The 22,364-nt window shown below is 38.3% G+C and overlaps 1 protein-coding gene across 1 annotated transcript in view; it reads left to right on the forward strand.

The window, feature by feature from the left end:
• LOC141499731 (uncharacterized) overlaps nt 1-22,364 on the forward strand; it is a 90,677-nt gene that overhangs the window by 34,408 nt on the left and 33,905 nt on the right. The window contains exon 4 of the mRNA XM_074202406.1: nt 21,988-22,048. Coding sequence (XP_074058507.1) covers nt 22,024-22,048 — 25 coding nt within the window. The 5' untranslated portion in view covers nt 21,988-22,023. The remainder of the gene's footprint in view (nt 1-21,987; nt 22,049-22,364) is intronic.

The raw sequence follows: 22,364 nt of genomic DNA on the forward strand, positions 1-22,364 counted from the left end.
GAAACTGGCTCATTTTTTTCTAATCTTCTCCCCAGTGCTTCTTAGCAAAGGCTCTCTAATTGGGTGGTTTAGGTGGGAGATGCTATCACTTATGCCCATCACCTAATTTATTCAAGTGTGGTCACAAAATTAAGTACAAGGGTACCAGACCTGACTGCTTCTGATACCACAATGAGGACTTGAAGGTTTGGGAAGAGAAAGACAGCTCAGGGCAAGTAGGGATGCCTTTATTAAGAGTGTTTCTGTGTCTGTAGTTGTTTTAGTCTGCTTGACCCTAGCATACATTCATTAACCTTGGGGTCACTGATATCTTGGGGCAGACAGCTTACTCAGGTCTATCCTGAGAATAACTATGAAAGAATGTAGAATGACCATACATTGGGGAACAAGGAGGGGAAGAAGATGAAAAATCTTAGTCATGTTTCTTTAAAAAATCACTTAAAGAGACCTGGAAGAATGGACAAGACCAGAACAACAGTACGCAAAACAGGGCCTCTCTGAGCACTAGAGTCAGCAGAAATACAAAGCCAAATAATTTCTAAAAAAAGTGAGCTTAAGGAAGGGAAGCTGCCTTCCCCAAGCACAAATTTTCAATCAAGAAATTGAGATTGATGATATAAAATGAAGTTATTTTGAACTAAGTATCCCAAGGAATAAGGACAGAATAAGAAAGTAATACCACAACAAATAGTCTCAGAGAAAACCATTATTTTTCTACAGTAATGACAAGATTATCTCAAAAATGTGAAACAAGATACAAAATGAAATACTAAAGGAAACAAAAGTTCCAGGGATAATGGGGGAAGAAGAATGAAAAATTCTTAACATTTAATCATCTTACCTAAGAAATTAGCTCACTCAAATTTAGAATGAGTAGAAGGAAAATACAAACTCCATTAAACAACAAAGAATGTGAAAAAAATTCTTTAACACCCTGAAAACACAAACCAACCTAGAAAATGACAGAAAGCATGTGACCATCTGACCTGACTATAGTGAGTATAATGGAATGGAAAGGAAGATGGAACTTAGTCTGTCATATGTAAATATTCAATCATATCATTCTCACTTTCCTCTGGCCTGGACAAAAAGAAAATTCAACATTCTCACAACAGTACAGGCACATCAAGACCATGGTACAGAAAGAAATTCAACTTAAGAGAATTAAGGAGAGAGGAACATAAAAGGAGGATTAAAAGAGAAAAAAGTAAAAATCTGATTACATATGTTATTCAAATAATTATCCTCCCAATTCCTTTTTTGTAAGGGTGGAGAATGATACAAGAGGGTTTTTCTTTGTACCAGACAAGATGGAAGGAAATAGATAATAATTGTAAGCACAGACACGAGTGGTATGACCTTACACATAAAATGGTAGAAGAAAGCAGAATCCAACATTTTTTAAAACAAAAAGATTGAAACTTGGAACAAAAAGATTGATAGAGTTTAAAAAACTGGAACAGAACATATAATACTTCAGATAAGCTAGGTGGTGTAATGGAATTAAGAAGACATAAGTTTAAATTCTACTTCATTTACAAACACTACAAAACTGGGCAAGTTACTTAGCATTTCTCAGTTTGTGTTTCTTCATCTATAATTTGGAACAAATTGTAGCACTTCAAAATGTTTCACAAATCTTAGTGTCATAAGAAAACTATTATTATTAATATACAAAAAATTTGAGACAAGAAAAATATAGGGAGATTCATTATCTGAGATGCCTTTAAACATAATGTAATCAACAATACTTAATACAAATACACACAACAGCTTAGCACCTAAATACTTAAAGGAAAATGATTAAATTATGAAGGATATTAGACAAAATCACTATATGGGAAATTTCAGCTTACATCTTTCAGACCTAAACGAATATAAGAAGAACCCCAAAAGAACTTTAGGAAAATAGAAATGACATATCACTGGAGATTACTGAATGAGGACAGAAAGGAGGCCATGCATGGCAGCTTTGCAGAACCTGCCCATGAACAAACAAGTTCAGAAAACCAGAAATAATAAACTAATCCTTTACTTATTATAACACAATTAAAAATTTCAATAAGAAGCTTTAAATAATGCATTACAAAACTAAATAGAGGGGCGGCTAGGTGGCGCAGTGGATGAAGCACCGGCCCTGGAGTCAGGAGTACCTGGGTTCAAATCCGGTCTCAGACACTTAATAATTACCTTGGGCAAGCCACTTAACCCCATTTGCCTTGCAAAAAAAACCCCCAAAACTAAATAGAGTCTAAATAAATCCTAAAGAATTGCCGTGCCAAAGAAATAAAAATCAGCAAAGAAAGTTATAGTAGTGAGAGAATGTGTCAAAATTCATATGCATCTAAAGCACTTCTTGAGAAATCCTGACAAAGTTAGATGTTACTTTTTAACTTTGTCCTAGAAATGCTAATTATGGGACAAAGCATATAAAGATAAATCATCCAACAAAGTCTAGCAGAAGAGTTAGGAAGAGAAATTGCATCCAAAATAACTACTTAAACTATTTGGGAGTATATCTAGGACATACTCGGGAACAATATGATTCCAAACATAAAACACTGCACAAATAAATTGGAAAAACATTGTGGGCAGGTTTTCAAAATTAATAAAATTTACTACCTAAATGAATTTACTCACTCAGTGGCATATTAATGAAAAGGAATATTTTATAGAATTAGAAAAATAATAATGAAATTCACCTGGGGGAATGAAAGGTTAAAAATTATTAAAAGAAACAGGAAAAAAAAAGGAAGTGGTATATTAATACCAGATCCCAAACTACTACAAAGCAATTATCATGAAAACATTTTAGTACTGGTTAAAAAAAAAATGTGTCAGGTACTATATTAAGAAATGGCAATTAGAAAGAGGCAAAAGATAGTCCTATCTTCAAAGAGCTTACAACTTAATGGAATGGATAAAGTAGGCGACTTGGAGAAGCAAGTCAACACTGGTATTCAATGAATGGAAAGACACTAGTTACTGGGGCAATGATTTGAAACTTAATTTTTTAAAAAAGTTTCCAAGAAAACTGGAAAGAAGTATACATGATTCAGACATGAAACATGTCATGAACAAATTAGGGAAGCGATAAAGAAATGATCTTTCTGGTCTATGGGTAGGAAAAGAGATTGACTAAACAAATCATCAGATGGCAGCAGATAAACTGAACAATTTAATTACATAAAACTTAAAAGTTTTTGCACAAATAAATGCAGTTAGAATTATATGAAAAACGGGGTGGCTAGGTGGTGCAGTGGATAGAGCACCAGCCCCGAAGTCAGGAGTACCTGAATTCAAATCTGGCCTCAGACACACCTGGCTGTGTGGCCTTGGGAAAGCCACTTAACTCCATTGCCTTGCAAAAAACTCTAAAAAAAGAATTATATGAAAAACAAGAAGCTAAGTAAAACTTTGTGGTAAGTCTTTCTAAAGGTTCCATATGCAAGATACATAAGGTGATAAAAATGACGATTTTAAGACTGAAAGCCATACTTCTATTGATAAATGGTCAGAGGCAATTTTCAAAGGAAGAAAACTGAGTGATCAATACTAAGTACAAAAGGACAAATAAAAGCAGCACTAATGAAATATTTACAGATAACAAAAAATGCCAAATATTGGATTGGCTATGGGAAAACAGGCATATTTGATGATAGAGATGACAGCGATAGAGAGAGATGATGGAGATGGTTGATAGAGATGATAGAGTTGTTAGGGATAGGTGATAGAGATGTTGGAGATAGATGATGGAGATAGGTGATAGAGATATAGGTGATGGGGAGCAGGATAAACTTCAAAAGCACAGTGATTTGATTGATTGTTCCTGAGGATAAGGGGTAATTGGAACCTGGAGGCAAGTAAGAGTTGGAAAATTGAGATTAGGATGAAGAAACTCCCAAGAGTCAATCAGTTGTCAAGTCTTCTCCATGCTACCTTCATGTTATCTCTTGTGTTCAATTCCTTCTCTCCCCTCACTTTCCTAATATAAGCCCCCAATCTCTCACCTGGACAATACCAATAGTCTCCTAGTAGGTCTTCCTGCTTCTAGACTCTTGCCCTCTCCAATCAATTCTTTACACAGCTGTCCAAAGCATCTATTTAAGATGAAATGTTTGCTCATAAATGTATAGTAGCTCCCTATTGCCTCTAGGATAGAGAGGACAGCCTGCTAAATTTACATTACTCATCTTCACATACTGCATTCCTGTTAAACTGCCTCACTTGCTATTCCTGTAAGACTGCCTTCTACTTCCTACCTTGATGTCTTTGCATAGACTGTCACATGCTCCTTTCTCTCTTCTTCCAAAACTTTGGTCAAGGCTTAACTCGGGTACTACCTCCAGGCCTTTCCTGAGCTATATGATTCTTAACGTTCTCTTCCCTCCTCCAATAGTCTTGGACCTACTTGTGACTAGCAGGTAACCCCTTCCCCTCCCCAACCTCCCAACCCAAATATCAAGATCAAAAGGACAGGAACTAATTTTGTTCTTGAATTCCTAGCACAAAGTTACACAGGACCTGGCACAAGTGAATACTTAATAAAACTGAATTATTTCACAAAGAGCAAGTCATGATCCCGAAGTCACAAAATAGTCATTTACCATGAGATAGATATATCCTACCAGAATAATGAGAAGAATTTATGCCTCTAAAACTGCCCTAATGTCAGTTTCTAATTTGATTTCTCTGGAACTTAATATTCTGACTCAAATAAAGCATACTAATTAGTAATTTTTCATGATCTTTGCCTGTAAGACAGTTTCAACTATGCATCTAAAACATGAAGATGTGCCACATGAATAATAAGTTGCCAACTAATTAAATAGCTTTTGACAAAATGCTTCCCCTTCTCTGGGCCTCAGTTGTTGCATCTCTACAGTGGCCATGTTGGATTAGTCTATCTCTAAGGTCACTTTCTAGCTTGAACATTTCATGATTCCTAAACCCATCTCCCACCATATCAGTTTCCTCATAAAGAATTAATAATTTATAGTCTCTCTACTTTTTTGCAATACTTTTGATTCCTGAGGAAATATCTCAAGACTAGCTATGATTGGTTAAATCAATTTAAAAAAAAGTCACCTAACAGGTGCAGAGTTTAAGTTTGGATGTTGGAGGCAGTTATGGAACAAGATCCCTTATCCTTTATCAGAAAGTACAGGTGTTCTCCATTGTATCTATGGGACCAGAGAGAGATGTTGAATCCAGGGAAAAAAAACAGGGACACAATCTAGAGAGACACAGTTGAACCAGTAGAGATTCTGTTTTGAAGGCAGAAGATAATTCTGAGGTCTTGTATTATTGGGAATAGTGAGCATGTTTGCCATTAATCTCTCACTATGTTGTAAGTTAAAATCCACTAATCCATCAGATATTGTAAGTACTCATAAGTATAAGTATTATCATTACTATCCTAATAGATCTAAGTATTGTAGAAGAGTATACCCAGTTTGTTGGGGGGCAGGAGGGATTTTTAAAAATTTTTGTTATTACTATCCATCATGGTAAATGCCTTGGATAAGAACTAAATAAGTCGATTAGCCTATAGTTAATGAGAATTATACTAGTGGGGACTCAACTATAGCAACAGGACTAGCCATAAACAGTGTCACTCTGTGATCTGAGGTAGTAACTTCACTGTAGAACCCTAAACATAATTTTGCAAACTAGAGAAGTATCTCAAGGGTAGGTGCTACAGGAGAATGGAATAAAAAAAAAAAAAAACAAGCTGTCAGATCAAGGGACTGAGGGATGGAACTAGGCACAAATGCAAGAAATGGCCAAACCCCAGAGAAAGGCAAGATTCCTGGATGGTCAAATAAAGGAAAGGGGAAATAAAGATAGATCCATGCAGGAAGAAAGGAAGCTAGGGGAAAACAATCTAAGAATGAAATGACACAAGTGGCAAAGACGCATGGAATATCTTGAAGATTCAGTCTAGTCAAATAAAGAAAGAAGGAATGTCAGAGGAAGAAAAGGGATAGAGAGACAGTTTAAATGGCTGTGCTAGACCTGAAGGAAAAAGGAATGAACTCCAATTGGGACTCATCCTGTACTATTATGACCAAAACCAGGGAAATATTAATTGAAATGGGAATTAGAAGCTGAAGAAGTTTTGTAGTCTAGTCTCAAGGGTATGCTCACACATCATCATACCAGAGTAGGAGCCAAAAGTGAGTAATGAGGGAAAACAAGGGGAAAAAGGCTAAAACAAAAAATTTCAAGAAGAAAATACAATAATAATAGCCAAGGATACAGACAGATAAATCAAGAGTAAGGGTCCAAACTAGGAAAAATAATGACTTAAGTTCTCAAAGAGATTACAAGGCAAAGGAAAGTGAACCAATGCCTGATAAAACATTTAGAATACTATAGAATCAAACATGGAACAACATAAACACAAAATCCAGAAGAGTGGAAATTAGGAATGAATATATGTGCTAAATAATAGTTCTCAGTGCAGCAATTTCTTTTGGTTTTTACAAGGCAATGGGGTTAAGTGACTTGTCCAAGGTCACACAGCTAGGTAATTAAGTGTCTGAGGTCAAATTTGCATTCAGGTCCTCCTGACGCCACTGCATCACCTAGCTACCCCTCGGTGCTGCAATTTTAAAAAGCTATTAGACTTTAAAAAAATGAATCCTCAGTGAAGTATTTCTCAAAAAAGTCAAAGAAAGATTAACAGATTTTGAAAATGAAAATAGTTAAATAGAAGAAGAATCAAGAGAATCAAAAAGTAACATGGTTAAAAGAATACATGAACTCAATATAAGCCAAATTCATTGACATCAAAGACAAGATGTGCAGAGAAAGTTAATATCATAGGTCTCACAGGATGTTAATAAAAATGATACAAGAGTAATCTCAGTAAAAAGAGGGAATGCAGGATAATGGTAGAGGTAGCAGAATGGAGGAGATTCAAATTGACAGAATTAAAAAAAAAGATTTTAACCCGAACAGTGGGGAGTGGGGGGGGGGGTTGTCCCATTGATATGTGCCTACAATGGGAGATAGGGACTACATGATGGGTCTAATATCGAGGAAGTTAGTTTGTTATGGAAAAAAATGTGAGATATCAGGGTAATTTCTATCTTAGGACATTGCTCTTTTGTTTTTTGTTTTTTTTCAGATTTTTTCCAAGGCAATGGGGTTAAGTGGCTTGCCCAAGGTCAGACGGTTAGGTAATTATTAAGTGTCTGAGGTTGGATTTGAACCCAGGTACTCCTGACTCCAAGGCTGGTTCTCTATCCACTGCGCCACCTAGCTGGCCCAGGACATTTCTCTGGTCCAAATTTTTTTATGTATTGATATAACTAAGAGTAATGAACAACAACAAAAATGGAGCAAAGAGAAAAGAACAATTAAAGCCTTAAATGAAACTGGTTAAGAAAAATACTTAAGAAGTTTTAGCTCCATGAGGAATATACAAAGAATATTGATTGTGACTCAAAATTTAAAATTTGAGAATAAAGAGAAAAGGACAAAAATAATGAGGAATACTCAAGAAAGAAATTCTTCTGAGAAAAAAAGGCACAGAAAAAATAAATAATCCTAAAAATACATATTAAATTAAGAAAAGTAAGATAGCCCTAAAAGAGGAAAATTTGAACAAGTGAAGAGAAATAATAAATTGGAATTCAAGTACACAATAAGAATTGAAATATTATTTGAAAATATTAAGAGAATTGTTCTAAACTTTAGCAAACCTGATTAAAATGAAAAAATATAAAAACTGAAGGCAGTTAAATCATCATAAATCCAGAAAAAAAGAATTATTAGAAGTTATTATCTACAGTCATATGCCAACAAAACTGAAATTTCAAGAGATGAATATTTACAAAAACATAAAAATGCCAATTAACAGGATACTAGAAAAACTTTGAATAATCAGTCTCAGAGAAAAAAGTTACCAAACAAAAGTACAGATTGATTCACATAAAAATTTTAGCAAACTTTTAAAAAACAGTAAATATTTAACACTACTGCAGTTATTCTCAAAAATGGAAAAGAAAAGATTCTTGCCAAACTCCTTTTTTATGAAACAAATATCGTCCTGTTACATAAATCAGGCAAAGATGGAGAAAAGAATGAGAACTATAAAACAAAATCAACATCCATTCAAAAAATTTAGATAAAATTCTGGCACAAAAAAACTGATAGTAAATGATTCAAAAAATCATTCATTCTAATCAATTTGAATTCAAGGATGGTTCAATAGAATTAACATAACCATATCAAAATAGAGAAAATCTCAAACCACATTGCATTGAGGACAAGGCATGGATTTTAATTGAAAGACCTGGGTTCAAATCCTACCTGTCACACTTCTAACTGTTGCAGGATCCTTAATCCTTCTATGCTTGAATCATTCCTCAAAAAAGATGAGGTTGCCCTTAGTAATTTCTAAGATTCCTTCAAAAGCTCTAAATTTATGATCCTATTATCCATGATTATATCAATAGATAATAACATCTGGAATTAATATGATGACTTTTGATTTGTAAAATGTTTTATATATGTTGTCATTTGATCCTCACAACAACTGTGTAAGTAGTTTTTATCCTCCTTATATAAATGGAGAAACTGAGAGTGAGAGAGTTTAAGTGACTTTTCCAGGAAGCCACACATTGTTTCTGAGGTCTTGACTTCAGGTTCAGAATTCTATTCTTTGCACCAATTGGCTGGCAATAGTTAAAATACCATGATGAAGAAAAACGTCTTTGAAAAGTATAATACTTGCTTCTAAGGAAAAGAAGATACAGACAGAGAAGGACCTCTTTTTTGTATGTTAAAAGGATCAAAAACCAATGAAAAAACACCAGAAACTTTTCCAATAAATTCAAGAGTTAAGCAAAGATGCCCTCTTTCTGTAACATCGATCTAGAAATGTTAGCAATATCATTAAGAACAGAGGAAAAAAAATTCAAGGTGTGATGTTAGGCAAACAATAGAATTATCCCTACCTGTTGCTGATGTGACAACCTTAGTTGGAAAATTCTGAAAAATTAATAAAGAAACTAATTTAAGATAATAATAGCTGCAAGTGAAGTACATAATATCTATAAAATAACCATCTATCCTTCATCAACACCATTTTGATATAGATGTAACAGGTACAAGAGTCAATAATAGAAAGGTTAATTCCATTCAAGATAATGAAAAAAATGCATAACATATCTGGGAGTCAATATATGACATCATATTCAATACCTGTAATAAGATAGAATTATAAAACTCTCCCTAAAGCAATAATGTAATATTTAATTTCCTGATCATGGCTTAGCCATTAAAAATAATAAAATTAATAATACTACAAAAGTCCATTCTATTTCTGTAGTTCTGTACCAATCACAGTAGCAAAGAGCTAAATAACAAAAATACACAACTAGATAAAATAACAAAATTCATGTGGAAAAAGAATCTATATAAATAAGGGAAATAATGGATTATAGTATGAATGAAGAGGAAATAGCATTTTCAAAGCTGAATTTATATTATAAAGCATTAGTCATCAATACCATTTGGTAATGGTTAAAGAATAGATCAATGGAACAGATTAGATAAAGATGATTTGAATACATAAATTATCTAGGAAAGCATTCCAGATTTGAGAAGTTATTCAAGGAAAAATGAGAATCAGTGTAGGATTAATTACATGTAGAATAACATTTTAGATTATATAGCAGAATAAGTAGAAAGGAAATATATGATCAGATTATTAAAGATATGACCATAAAAAATCAGAAGAGCATAGATTATATGTGTCTCATATATATTGGTAGGTGGTGACTTCATAAGTAAATAAAGAATAGGTAGTGATGGTAAAAGATGAAATGAATAAATATTTTTTCATCAAATTAAAAGTTATGTAAACAAAACTAGTAGAATGTGAATAAAAAGGGAAAGAATGAAAAATATTTATATTAAACATCTGTTACTATAGCTTGATTTGTAAAATACAGAAACAAAGAACCAAAGTATATAAGACTGAAATCCATTCCCAACAGATAAGTGGTTAAAAGATGAGCTAATGGTTCCTATATAGAAAAAAAATATATGGTAGTATTTTTGTAGTAATCAAGAACTGGAAATAAAGCAAATGATTGGGAAATGACAAAACAAATTGTAGCTCAAAAATATAATGAAATATCACATATTTTGTTATATGTAATGCATATAATATATATTAATATATTAAATATAACTGCATGCAGTGGTGATGGGAAGGGGAGGGGGAAAGTATTAAGTGCCTGCTAAGTGCCAGGCACAGGTGTAAACACATTACAAATATTACCTTATTCAATGATAAATATGATGAATATAGATAAATATGGAAAGACATTTATAAATAATTGTAGAGGAAAGTAAGCAGAACGAGGAAAACAATATACACAGTCATGATAAAAGGGAAAAGCACAGCAAAAATATAGAAACAATAGAGAGCAGAAGGTGCAGGAAAGATCATGATGAAACTTGTCTCCCTGAGAAGAGATTTGAAAAGACATGTGTCTCTGATTTAGGCAATAAACATTCATTAAGATTATTCTGTGCCAATAAATGCCAAAATGTGAATGACGTGTGTAAGTATTGGGAACATAGTCACTCTGAAAGATCTCATGGTCTTATATCGGAAACAACATGCAAACAATTATGTAAAACAATATCAATATAGTGAAAATTGCAGATAATCAAAAGAGGGGAGGCATTTCAATTAAGGGGAGATAAGAAAAGATACAACATTTGAACTAGAACTTGAAGGAAGCTGAAAGAGAGCGGGAGATAGCAAAGAGCGAGAGTAAGACTGTGAGAGGTAGGACAGGAAAGCCGGAGAGTGGGAAAATAGGAGATTGGGGGCAAGAAGGAGTGCACAAATGGTAGAGATAGGACGGGAAAGCCAGAGTGGGAGAGAGGGAGAGCCAGAACACGGCGCGATTGTGAGAGATGGGGCGGGAAAGCTGCTGAACGTGAGAGTGGGACCCGGAAGGAAGGTGTGACAGTGACAGGTACAGCAGGAAAACCGTAGAATGGGAGAGTGGGAGCAAGATCACCACCAAGAGAGGTACAATGGGAAAGCTGGAGAGTGGGAGCCAGAACGAGAGAATGACTGTGAGGGGTATGCCAGCAAAGATGGAGAGTGGGGGAGTAGGCGCAAGATTGAGGGCATGAGTGAGAAATATTCCGGGAAAGCCGGAAATAGGGTGAGGGAAAGCAAAAGTGAAGCCGAGGCTGGGGCGCCCAGGGCATGCTGGGAAAACCGGAAACAGGGTGAGCGGGAGAGTGAGAGCCAGAACCCAGGTGCGGCTGAGAGAGAGAGGGCGGAAAAGATGGAGACTTAGGCACAAGAACAGGGTCGCGGCCATGAGGGGTATGTCGTCAAAGCCGGAGAGTACAAGAACGAGCGCGAGAATGAGTGCAAGAACGAGGGCGCGAACAACAAAGGTAGAACAAGAAAACTGGAGAGTGGGTGGGACAATGAGGTCGCGACCATGGATGGTATGCCCTCATAGAGTAGGAGACTGGGTGCAAGAATGCGGGCGCAACCATGACGGGTATGCCGGCAAAGCTAGAGAGTGACTGAGCGTTAGAGAGACAGAGGGCGGGAAAGAGAGGTATGCCGTGAAAGCCAGACAGTGGGAGCCACAAGGAGGGCGCGACCACGAGTGGTATGCCAGCAAAGCTAAGAGTGGGCAGGAGAAAGAGGTCACAAACGTGAGGGGTATGCCAGCAAACCTGTGGAGTAGGAGAGAGTGAGCAGACGAGGGTACGACCGAGAAGTATACCAGGAAAGCCGCAGGGTGGGAGCCACAATGATGGCGTGACTGTGAGGGATATGCTGCAAACCAGAGATTGGGCGGGAAACCGAAGGTGCACCCCAGAGGTGTATGTGGGGAAAGCCAGAGATAGGGTAAGCACTAGCGAAACTGAGGGCGGGGCCGACTGGTCAATGGCGGGCAAGCTGGAGATAGGGTGACGAAAAGAGAAAGTGGGGCCGCCAGGGGCATGCTGGGAAAAATGTAAAGAGGGTGAGCGGGAGAGTGAGAGCGGGAGAGTGAGAGCCAGAACCCAGGTGCAGCTGAGAGAGGTAGGGCGGAAAAGATGGAGACTTAGGCACAAGAACAGGGTCGCGACCGTGAGGGATATGTCGTCAAAGCCGGAGAGTACAAGAACGAGCAGGAGAATGAGTACAAGAACGAGGGCGCGAACAACAAAGGTAGAACAAGAAAACTGGAGAGTGGGTGGGACAATGAGGTTGCGACCATGGGTGGTATGCCCTCATAGAGTACGAGACTGGGTGCAATAATGCGGGTGCAACCATAACGGGTATGCTGGCAAAGCTAGAAAGTAGGAGAATGGGAGCAACTAAGAAGTATGCCAGGAAACTGAGAGAGTGGGAACCGGAATGAGAGCGTGACTGTGAGGGGTATGCCAGCAAACCCAGAGCGTGGGAGAGTGGGCGGGAGACCCAGTGGGCGGGAGACCCAGTGGGCGGGAGACCCAGTGGGCGGGAGACCCAGTGGGCGGGAGACCCAGTGGGCGGGAGACCCAGTGGGCGGGAGACCCAGTGGGCGGGAGACCCAGTGGGCGGGAGACCCAGTGGGCGGGAGACCCAGTGGGCGGGAGACCCAGTGGGCGGGAGACCCAGTGGGCGGGAGACCCAGTGGGCGGGAGACCCAGTGGGCGGGAGACCCAGTGGGCGGGAGACCCAGTGGGCGCAACCGCCATTTTGCTGTGAAAGTTGCGGATAGGGCGGGGCCTACCGAGATATGGCGAGCAAGCCGGAAATAGGGTGAGGGAAATCAAAGAGGGTGAGCGGGAAAGGGCCAGAACCTGGGCGCGACCGAGAGAGCTAGGGCGGAAAAGATGGAGAGACTAGGCTCAAGAACAGGGTCGCGATCGTGAGGGGTATGTCCTCAAAGCTGGAGAGTGCGAGAACAAGGGCTCGAACGACAAAGGTAGGAAAGGAAAACTGGAGAGTGGGTGGCAGAATCAGGTCGCAACTGTAAGGGGTATGCCAGCAAAGCCAGAAAGAGTGAGAGTGCGCACGAGAGCGCAATCGAAAACGCTAGAAAATTTGGAAAGTAGGTGAGAGCGAAAGCGAGGGCGGCCTGAGAGGAGTATGCTGGGAAACCCGAAGACAGAGTGAGCAGAAGAGTTAGAACCAGAAGGAGGGTGCTACTGAAAGACGTAAGACGGGAAAGCTGTAAAGTGGGCACAAGAACAAGTTTGTGACCGTGAGGGGCATGTCCTCAAAGTTGAAGAGTGGAAGAGTGGGAGAGGAGGGGTGCAAACAAGGTCACAACCGAGAAGTATGTCGGGAAAACAGTAGACTAGGAGAGGGAGTATGAGGAAGAGCGAGACTGAGAGAGGTTGAGCAGGAGACCCGAGAGTGGTGGACATCTAGAGCAAGAAGAACAGCGTGGGGGTAGCAGAACACCATGTTCATAACATAGTATATATAATATCAGTCTTGTGGGATATATCGATTACTTTTACTGAACATTTTTTTCTTGCTTTTGTATTTTTTAAGTAATGGCACCTGATAGAGTTGAAGAGTTAAGACGAAAATTTAAAAGCTGTGAAAAACAATATCAATTCAATTTTATTTTTAAAAAGAAAACAAAAAAAAGACAAATGCATATAAGACAACTGAGAAACTGTAACAATTTAATTACCACCAGATTACTCCCAAAAGCAAGAGATAAAATCGTGCCATCATACAAAAAGTTAAAAAGTCACACTGACAGATAAACAGAATTATATAATATAAACACAACATAATGCAGTCCCTTAAGCAGGATTTTAGAAAAGGTTTACTACCTTTATAGTGTTAGGGTCTTTTTTGAAGGTCACCTCTAACAACAGGCTAAGAGCAGACATAGAATTTGTTAAATATCCATCCTTCTTCCAGGTCTTTAATATATTGATTCCCCAAAGTCTAACTGTCTTTCTTATCAAAGATACTTTCTGGGGGGGGGGAGATGTCTTGCCTTTCTTGAATATTTTTAATAGATAAAACATAGAGAAAATGGTGTAATCATCAATATTTTCTGGGCACATGTACATTCTGTTGTAAGAGTTCAAGGTAATATGTTTAATAACTAGACTTGTTTAAATAATGCCACAGGTCTCCTAATGGGTAAAGTATATACTCAAACATACATTAGATTCTTATCTGGCCTAAATGCTACAGGAGGGATTCCTCTATTTGACTGAAAATTAAACTACGGACTCCTCCATGTATTCTTATTCCTCCATCCTTTGATCCCAAATAATCTGCCTGATCACTCGATAGGAAAATTGGGCTGATTATGGGGAAAATTGCAGTAATTATGTGAAAAATCTCTAAAGAGTTTTTTTTGGAAGGTCTCCCCTTGTGCATTGGAAATTGTCTCCCTGCAGACTGAAAAATTCCTTCTGCTGACCAAAGAAACAATGTAGGAAACAATTCACCCCATTCTGGGGAGTTGTATAAGGATTATTTGTCCCTACCAAACTGAGGATGACTAAAAGGAATATATCCTCTACAAATTGCTTGCATACTTCCTTGATTCCCCATAAGGACAAGGAACCTACCCCAAATTCCCAAAACATAGATCAATAGTGTCTAAATTCTGGTAGGTTTTATTAATCTGGAAAAACAGTCTAGCCACTAAAGGCTAATTGCTCCTGGTTCATGAACAACCCAGCTGTGTTCCAAGTTCCATCATCAGTTGGGTCATGGGGTGCCCTGTAAAAGGTTTCAGCTTTCAGAGCCTGACAAAAATCAGGATGAATGGAGGGAAACCACATAACAGAGAAAAAGGAGTTGATTAATAATCACCAATAAGAAAACCACAAAACACTACCCCCAAACCAATATCCTTTACTATTTAAAAACAAAACACAAGAAAAATGAACCACAACAGAATTGAGCAAAATTCTATCCTCTCACATCATATCTTTATCTCCTCTCTCTTACTCCCCCACTGCAAATTAATAAATATCCTTTGTTATGGACATGCAAAGTCAAGAAAATTTAATTCTTATACTGTTTAGACCCTAAAATTATCTTAATATATCCTTGAGTCCATCAACTCTCTATCAAGAGATGGATAACATGACTCATCAAATATCATGTTTGGTCCCTGCATTGATCAGCTCTTAAATGTTTCAAAACTTTTTGTTCTTACAATATTGTTATTATATAAATTACTCTCCTTGTTCTGCTAGCTTTACTCTGTATGGGTTCATACAAGTCTTCCCACTTTTCTCTGAAACTGCCTCCTTAACATTTTTTTTTGGTGGGGGGGTTGCAAAGTAGTGCAATTAAGTGATCTGCCCAAGGTCACACAGCTATGTAATTATTACGTGTCTGAAGTTGGATTTGAACTCAGGTACTCCTGACTGCGGGACTAGTGCTCTATCCACCATGCCACCTAGCTGCCCCTATAAGACCACTTGTAGAGAAATTTGCTGTACTTTCCAGTGATCTCTTTTTCCCTCTAATTTCAGATGATTTCAATGTGATTTTTACCTCTGTAGTAATAAGTGAATGGAACCGTCCTGTTTCATCTTCTGAGGTATCTAGGGAGCCACAAGAATAATTTGTCTATACTATTACTGTGACAACACTGAACTTTTGGAGTTGGCAGAGATGTCAGGGAATCTTAAATCTAATGCTCTTAATTATATTTATTAATATTTTTAAATTATGAGCTTGACAATCATTCACGAATATGAACATTTCCATATACAAATTAAGACAGAAAAAGGAAATTGCATATAAAATCATAATGCTATCACAGATAACTTGTTTTGAATAAACATCACTTTTAACAAGGTGGTAATACTATCCTCTTTTTTCTCTTCTTAATTTCTTTAGGTTTTCTTCTGTGTAATGTTTTTGTGTTTCACGGACACTTTACTTTCTTTTTTCTTTTTTGTTATCATGACTATTGCTTATTCTCAACTCCTCAATTCCCTCCTCTTCCAATAAAAGCTGACCCTTGTATCAAATTAGCAAAACAAACTTACTTTCTTGGATTTTCATTTAGGGATCGTATCCAGACTTGATCTTCTTATCAGAAAAGCATAAAGTTTTCTCTTCTGTTAGAGGTCTGTTTTTCTTACTCTGTTGGATTAAACTCAGTTTTGTAAGCCAGCTTACTCTTGGCTATAAGCCTTTATCATCTTTTATATTTCTGATCATGGCTGTGGTGCCTGAACTCTTTCTCCTTGGTTGCTTATAATATGGAATTTTTTGTTTTGTTTTGCTTTATCTTAAAGTGGAGACTCTGCTTTGGGGGGATTTTAATATTCCTGATACTTTTAAATTTGGGATTTCTTTTAGGAGGTAAGCAGTACTCTTTATATTTTTTTTCATTTTACCCTCCTGGAAAAGGCCTTTTCTTTTGCATGTTTTATATAGGCAGTGATTCTTAGATGATGTCTGCTGGATTTGTTATCTAAAAAGTAAGGTATTTTTGACGGAAGATACTTCATACTAGTCTTTAAATTTTTCTGACCTTTTGACATCATTTCAATATTTTGTTACTAACTCTCATGGACTTATTGTCTTCTGATTGCTCTGGTGTAATATTTCTATTTTTATAAGTTTTGCTGACTTCTATTATTTCATTTGCATTCCTCCCATCCAGAATACACTTAATTTTTAATGTGTAATTTTTCTTTATTTTTTCCTAGATACTCTTGGAATTCTGTGGGGTAAAGCCATTTTTAAGTTATATTTGAATGTGTTGGGGAGTTGCCAACTTCCCCTGGATTTACCTCCCAGGAATAATATTTCTTTTTTGCATTTAGTGTTTGTATTTAGTGTTTTCAAGTCTCACTTTTTGGATTGGAACTTTTTATTTGAGTCAAATTATGTTCTCTCGTATTGTGGTGTGTTAGGCAAAGAAACGATGATGAGACCTGCTTAGTCCCATTCCTTTTGTAGTTAGGATGCTCAACTCCCTTAATTTACAAAAGGGTGCTTCAAGGGACTCTTGAAATTCAGTACAATATACTATTCATGTTTTTCTTTACTGGGAATTCATCAATTTCCGATACAGACAGGTGTAAAGTCAAAGATGTCAAAGATGATAAAAGATATGTAAGTACTCTCTCTCTCTCTCTCTCTCTCTCTCTCTCTCTCTTTGTCTTTTGGGGGATTTTTTTGGCTTTGGTTTTTGCAAGGCATTGGGATTAAAGTGTGTTGCCTAAGGTCACACAGCTAAATCAGTGTTAATTGTCTGAGGCTGAATTTGAACTGAGGTCCTGCTGGTTCCAGGGTCAGTACTTATCCACTGCACTACCTAGCTGCTCCCCTGATAAAGCATATGTAAGAAATTGAATGAGCATACACAATCTTTGCACAGATGCATATGTGTTCAGGAACAAGGGGAGTTGGCCAAATAGAGAATGGATAGCTTGATGGGAGTGAACTCTGTTATTTCATTCTTAATAACATAAGTGATGAGGGTGTTGTTTGAATTTGGTGGACTTGGGTTCACATCTTTGTTCTAGGAGATCTTAAAGCATAATAGCAGCTTGTAATATGGTACTCTAAAATCTCTAAAACATTGTGCATTTTGTCCTTGCAACAACTATGTAAGGTAGGTGGTATACTTAAGGTATTCTTATTTCAGATAGGAGGAAATTGAGATGGAGATGTTTTGGCATTTGTCAGGGTTGGCTGATGTTTGAGAAAGGTATAACATGTCACTTCTGCAGGTCAGAGCTCCCTGGGTGTCAGTTTGTTCATCTGTGAAGTGGGAATGAGAATAGTAGTGATTTTGTAAGTTTATGACTAGGATCAGATGAGTAAATGGGCATTGCACATGGCAGTTTCAGCGACAGAGAGCACAAAAAGTTATGAGAGTGAATTTCAAGAGGCTTCTAACCCTTTCTTTTTAATTAACTGGGTGGTTTTAGAGAGATCCTTTCCTCTCTTTGGTCTTGTATTCGTCCTTTGAAAAATGAGGGGGTTGGGCATCCAGAGCAGACAGGACCAACCATTAGACTGAGACCAACCTCCCTGAGTTATTTTGATGATAAAAAGATATTTCTAAAGCACTTATTCCAGTGTTATTGTTATTATTATTAATTCCAATACACTTCAGGTCCCCTTCCCTGCTCCGTTGCCTGGAGTCCCTCAAGTCCTTGCTATAGAGCACCGGAGGGGGGGGGGAACGAGAGGTGAAAAGAGGGGCACGAGGGTGACAGGGGAAAGGGTTCAGGGGAAAAAGTGGGAGGAGCAAGAACAGTTGTAAGGAGGGAAAGGGAGGGAGGAAGAGAAAAAGGAAGGGAGAGGCAAAAAAGGAGGGAGAGAAGAGGGATGACTGTGCCAGGGAGCAGCATCAGTCATTTCCCTGCTGTGCAAATCCAGTTGGAGCAGGGAAATACAAGCATCGCCTCCTAGAGGTGTAGAATGGGCCGACCTGAGGCCCTTATGTGGAAATACAGCTGGCTGACACCTACCCCCAGACTCACACTAGAACTCTTAAACCCTATTTCCTTCACAATTGACCTTTTTTACTTCTTGCCTTGGGGCCAACCCCTAGGTATGCACTTATTCCCCCTCTTTAGGCATGCCCCGCCCTCTCCAGAACTCCCAGTCCTCATCTTCCTTCACAGCCAGACTTGTTACTTCAGTCTGTTGTTCAGTTCCCTGAAGTGAACCTTGCACAAGGTCACAGATCCAAAACTAGAAGGATTATGGGAGGCTGGAGAGTCCCAGTCTTCTCAGTTTGCTGCTCAAGGGACCACTGAGCCTCACTCAGATAGGAGAAGGACCCACCTCAGGTCCAACCTTCCTTCTCCGTTTCTTCACTTTCATTCTAAGGCCCAGGGCTTTCTCATTCACTCTTGAGTCTCCTTTTACGAGCTCTTGACCTAGGCTTTGGGTTTGAGGAAAAGGCCACCCTCCAGAACTCTTCATTGGCAGGAAACCATCTTAAGAAGCTTAATGGGGAATGGGGACTTGGAAGAGTAAAGGAGTTGGGGGATGAGGAGTGAGGGTGTCAGAGAATAGGGGGTAGGAAAAAGAGGTGAGACACTGGGAGAATGGGGATGGGAAAGTGGAGGGATGAGGGGGTCAGAGAATAGGGGGGTGACCACAAATAACTATGATGAAAGAGGTAAATGTAATAAAAATGTTGTCAAAAGTATCAAGAGAAAACTTGACTTGAAAATGTTTCTTCAAGGATAACAGATAAGAAAAGGCTTAGTACTTAGAACCTGGTGGTGGTGGTGGTGGTGTTGCATTATTTGATCTGATTTTTTGAGAGAGAGGGATGCCAACTGGCTAACACAGGAAGAAAGGGAAGGGAAGAAAAAGATTCTAAGCACAAAGATGAAATAACCTCTTCCAATGCCCCTTATTTCCATTAACTGGCCCACTTGCCATTCCCACTTCAGGATCTCCTATCTCTCACCCTTGCCTATCCCACATTTCTTCTTTCTCCTCTTAAAATCCTTAATTGCCTTCAATGCTTACCTCAGGTGACACTTCCTAGGGGAAGCCTTCCCTGATTGCCCCTTATTAGCTCTTCCTCTTCTAAAATTATCTTGTAGCTATTTAATATTTTACATATACACCCTTCTCTACCCCTTAGCAGAATTCAAACTAAGAACCAGTCCAGTCCAACCAGAACTGTAATGTAGGTCATTGAGAATAGTCAGAAGGGCACTTAGGTGACAAAGAAGATAGAGTTTCAGTCCTGAGTCAGGAGGACCTGAGTTCAAATCCAACCTCAGATAGTTAATGTTTGCTTACCTATATGACCTTGGGCAAGTCATTAAATCCCATTGCCCTGCAAAAATTTAAAAAAGAGAGTAGTCAGAAAACATACATGGGGCGGCTAGGTGGCATAGTGGATAAAGCACTAGCCCTGGAGTCAGGAGTACCTGGGTTCAAATCCGGTCTCAGACACTTAATAATTACCTAGCCGTGTGGCCTTCGGCAAGCCACTTAACCCTGTTTGCCTTGCAAAAACCTAAAAACAAAAAAAGAAAGGAAAAGAAAACATACAAGACTTTGGAGCTAACTAGTGAAAGGCTTTGAATGCTAACAAAAGAAACTTCAAGATCACTAGGTAGACAGGAGCTTAAATATCACTTGCGGGGCAGTTAGGTGGGGCAGTTGATAGAGCACAGGACCTGGGATCAGCAGTACCTGAGTTCAAATCTAACCTCAGACACTTAATAATTACCTAGCTGGGTGGCCTTCAGCAAGCCACTTAACCCCGTTGCCTTGAAAAAACTAAAAAAAAAAACACGTGAACTATTAACCTGATTTTATGGAAAAGGAAACATTTTAACACAAAACCAATTGAGGATTCCCTGATGGTACGCCCACTTAGTAAATTAGCTCAGGGCTTTTAAATCATTTTTGTGTGTCTTCCACCCCTTTAACTATCTAACAAAATCTATGAATCCCTTCTAAGAGCAATGATTTTAAATGCACAAAATAAAATTCATAGCATTATAAAGAAAACAAATTGCATTGATTGAAAAAGAATCATCATTCCTTTTGTGCAAATTGTTTAGAAAATTCACAAACACTAAAAATCAAGATGTCTGCAGTCTAGATGGAAAAAAAAAACAGCTCAGGATAATGGCCGTCATGCCCTTATTTGGTATTTTGCAACCAAGACCCTAAAGGGTCTTGCAAAAGTCTTCTGCTGATTTCACTCCCACGGAAACAAAATTGCAGCTCCCTGGCTGTTTCCAAGTGGTTAATTTTCAAATCTCCGCCTTCCCTTAGTATCTAGTGAACAAATCCAGACTAGGCAGATTCTACCTGGTATCAAGACCAAGTATAATTTGGTCTTGCATTTTTTTTTTATTTTATCTAAGACTGTAATTTCATTCAGCTATGAACCTCCATGAACACAGGTAGGTAACTGAAGGTCTTCTCCAAATTTCCATCTTGGGGATAATTAGAGGGTTAAGTAATTTGTCTAGCATCCTAAAGTAGCAATAGGCAGGCAAAGGATACAAGATTAGGCCTAAAGTTAGGAAAACCTTAATTCAAATCTTCTCTCCTAGAGCTGTATTCCCCTAGATAAGTCACTTAACAGAAGTTAGTTAAGTCAGTTAACGTCCATTTTCTCAGCTATAAAATGAGAATAATTATACTACCGACTTTGAAGGGCTGTTGGGAGGATCAAATGAGATATGTTTTTTAAAAAAAAACATAATCAGGGAGAAATAAATATATCTTCTCTCCCCTCCCAAAGCCAGCCAGTGTGATATAAGATTGAACCTAGGTATTCTAGGGGTGTCATGGATAACATCTGTTCTTTGTGGTCAGACATATAAATACTGTACAATTTCAGCAGTCTTAATGGGTAATCCATGCTTAGTTCACTCTCAGTATTGATGAGGACCCTCTGGCCTAAGAACTTCTAGGTTGCACTTATCTGCCTCCTTCTCCCAGTCTCCCCTCCCCCCATCCCAAGTCTCTCATTTGACTCACTACCATAGTCTTTGCCCTGAACCGTTTTTTTTTTTATTGCACTGTGTAGAGTAACTTCTGATATTGAAGAAAGTATGTTTGGAACCAGAAGCCCTGGGTTTGGTTCCCAGGTCTACTGTTTGATGCGTCTCTTATTTATTCAAGTCCCTTAAGATCTCTGGGTCTCAGTTTATTTATAAAATGAAATAATTGGACTAGGTGACTTCTCAGATATCTTCTAGGCCTCTATGATAGCGTGCTCCCTATTAGGGACCTCAGTGCCCCCTGTAGGAATTAGCATGGAAGGAAGGTATGGTATACCACTAAGGGTTTGGGGCTTGGCCTCAGCAATTCTAGGTTGGGGTTCAAATTCTGCTACTTTCATCTTGTGTGACCTGAAGGACAAGTGTCTAAATAGAACTGGTGAAGGGAATTTCTTCACCTGCAATAACACGGGTTTTTTGGGGGTGTGGGCATTATGGCATTTGTTACTAATATTCCCTTTGAAACTCAAATTCTCTGTTCTGATTTTATCCTTTCAGAATTCAGAAAACCAGAGACCAGTTCGGAAGAAGAAAATGGCAGACCTGGGAGCCATTTCAGGTAGGTACTCTCTGGGTTTCCCAAACACAAGAAAGATTTACATTGGAATGGGTAGGGGGCAGGTAGGAAAAGAAGGCCACCATTCAGGCCAAAGGAAGTCTGTCTGATCTGTGAATGGACCACATTCAGTCACCAAATGTCACAGTGATGGACATATTTCAACTGTTGGATATAGAAAGGACTTACTGACACATCATAACTTGTGGTCTTTTTATCATATTTCATTTTTGAATGGTTGAGATTTGGAGACTATACAAAGATATTACAGTCACCAGAAATACAAATTAGGAAAGTGAGGCAATTCCCATGCTCAAGA

Source organism: Macrotis lagotis, chromosome X, assembly GCF_037893015.1.
Source record: "Macrotis lagotis isolate mMagLag1 chromosome X, bilby.v1.9.chrom.fasta, whole genome shotgun sequence".
NCBI lineage: Eukaryota > Metazoa > Chordata > Mammalia > Peramelemorphia > Peramelidae > Macrotis > Macrotis lagotis.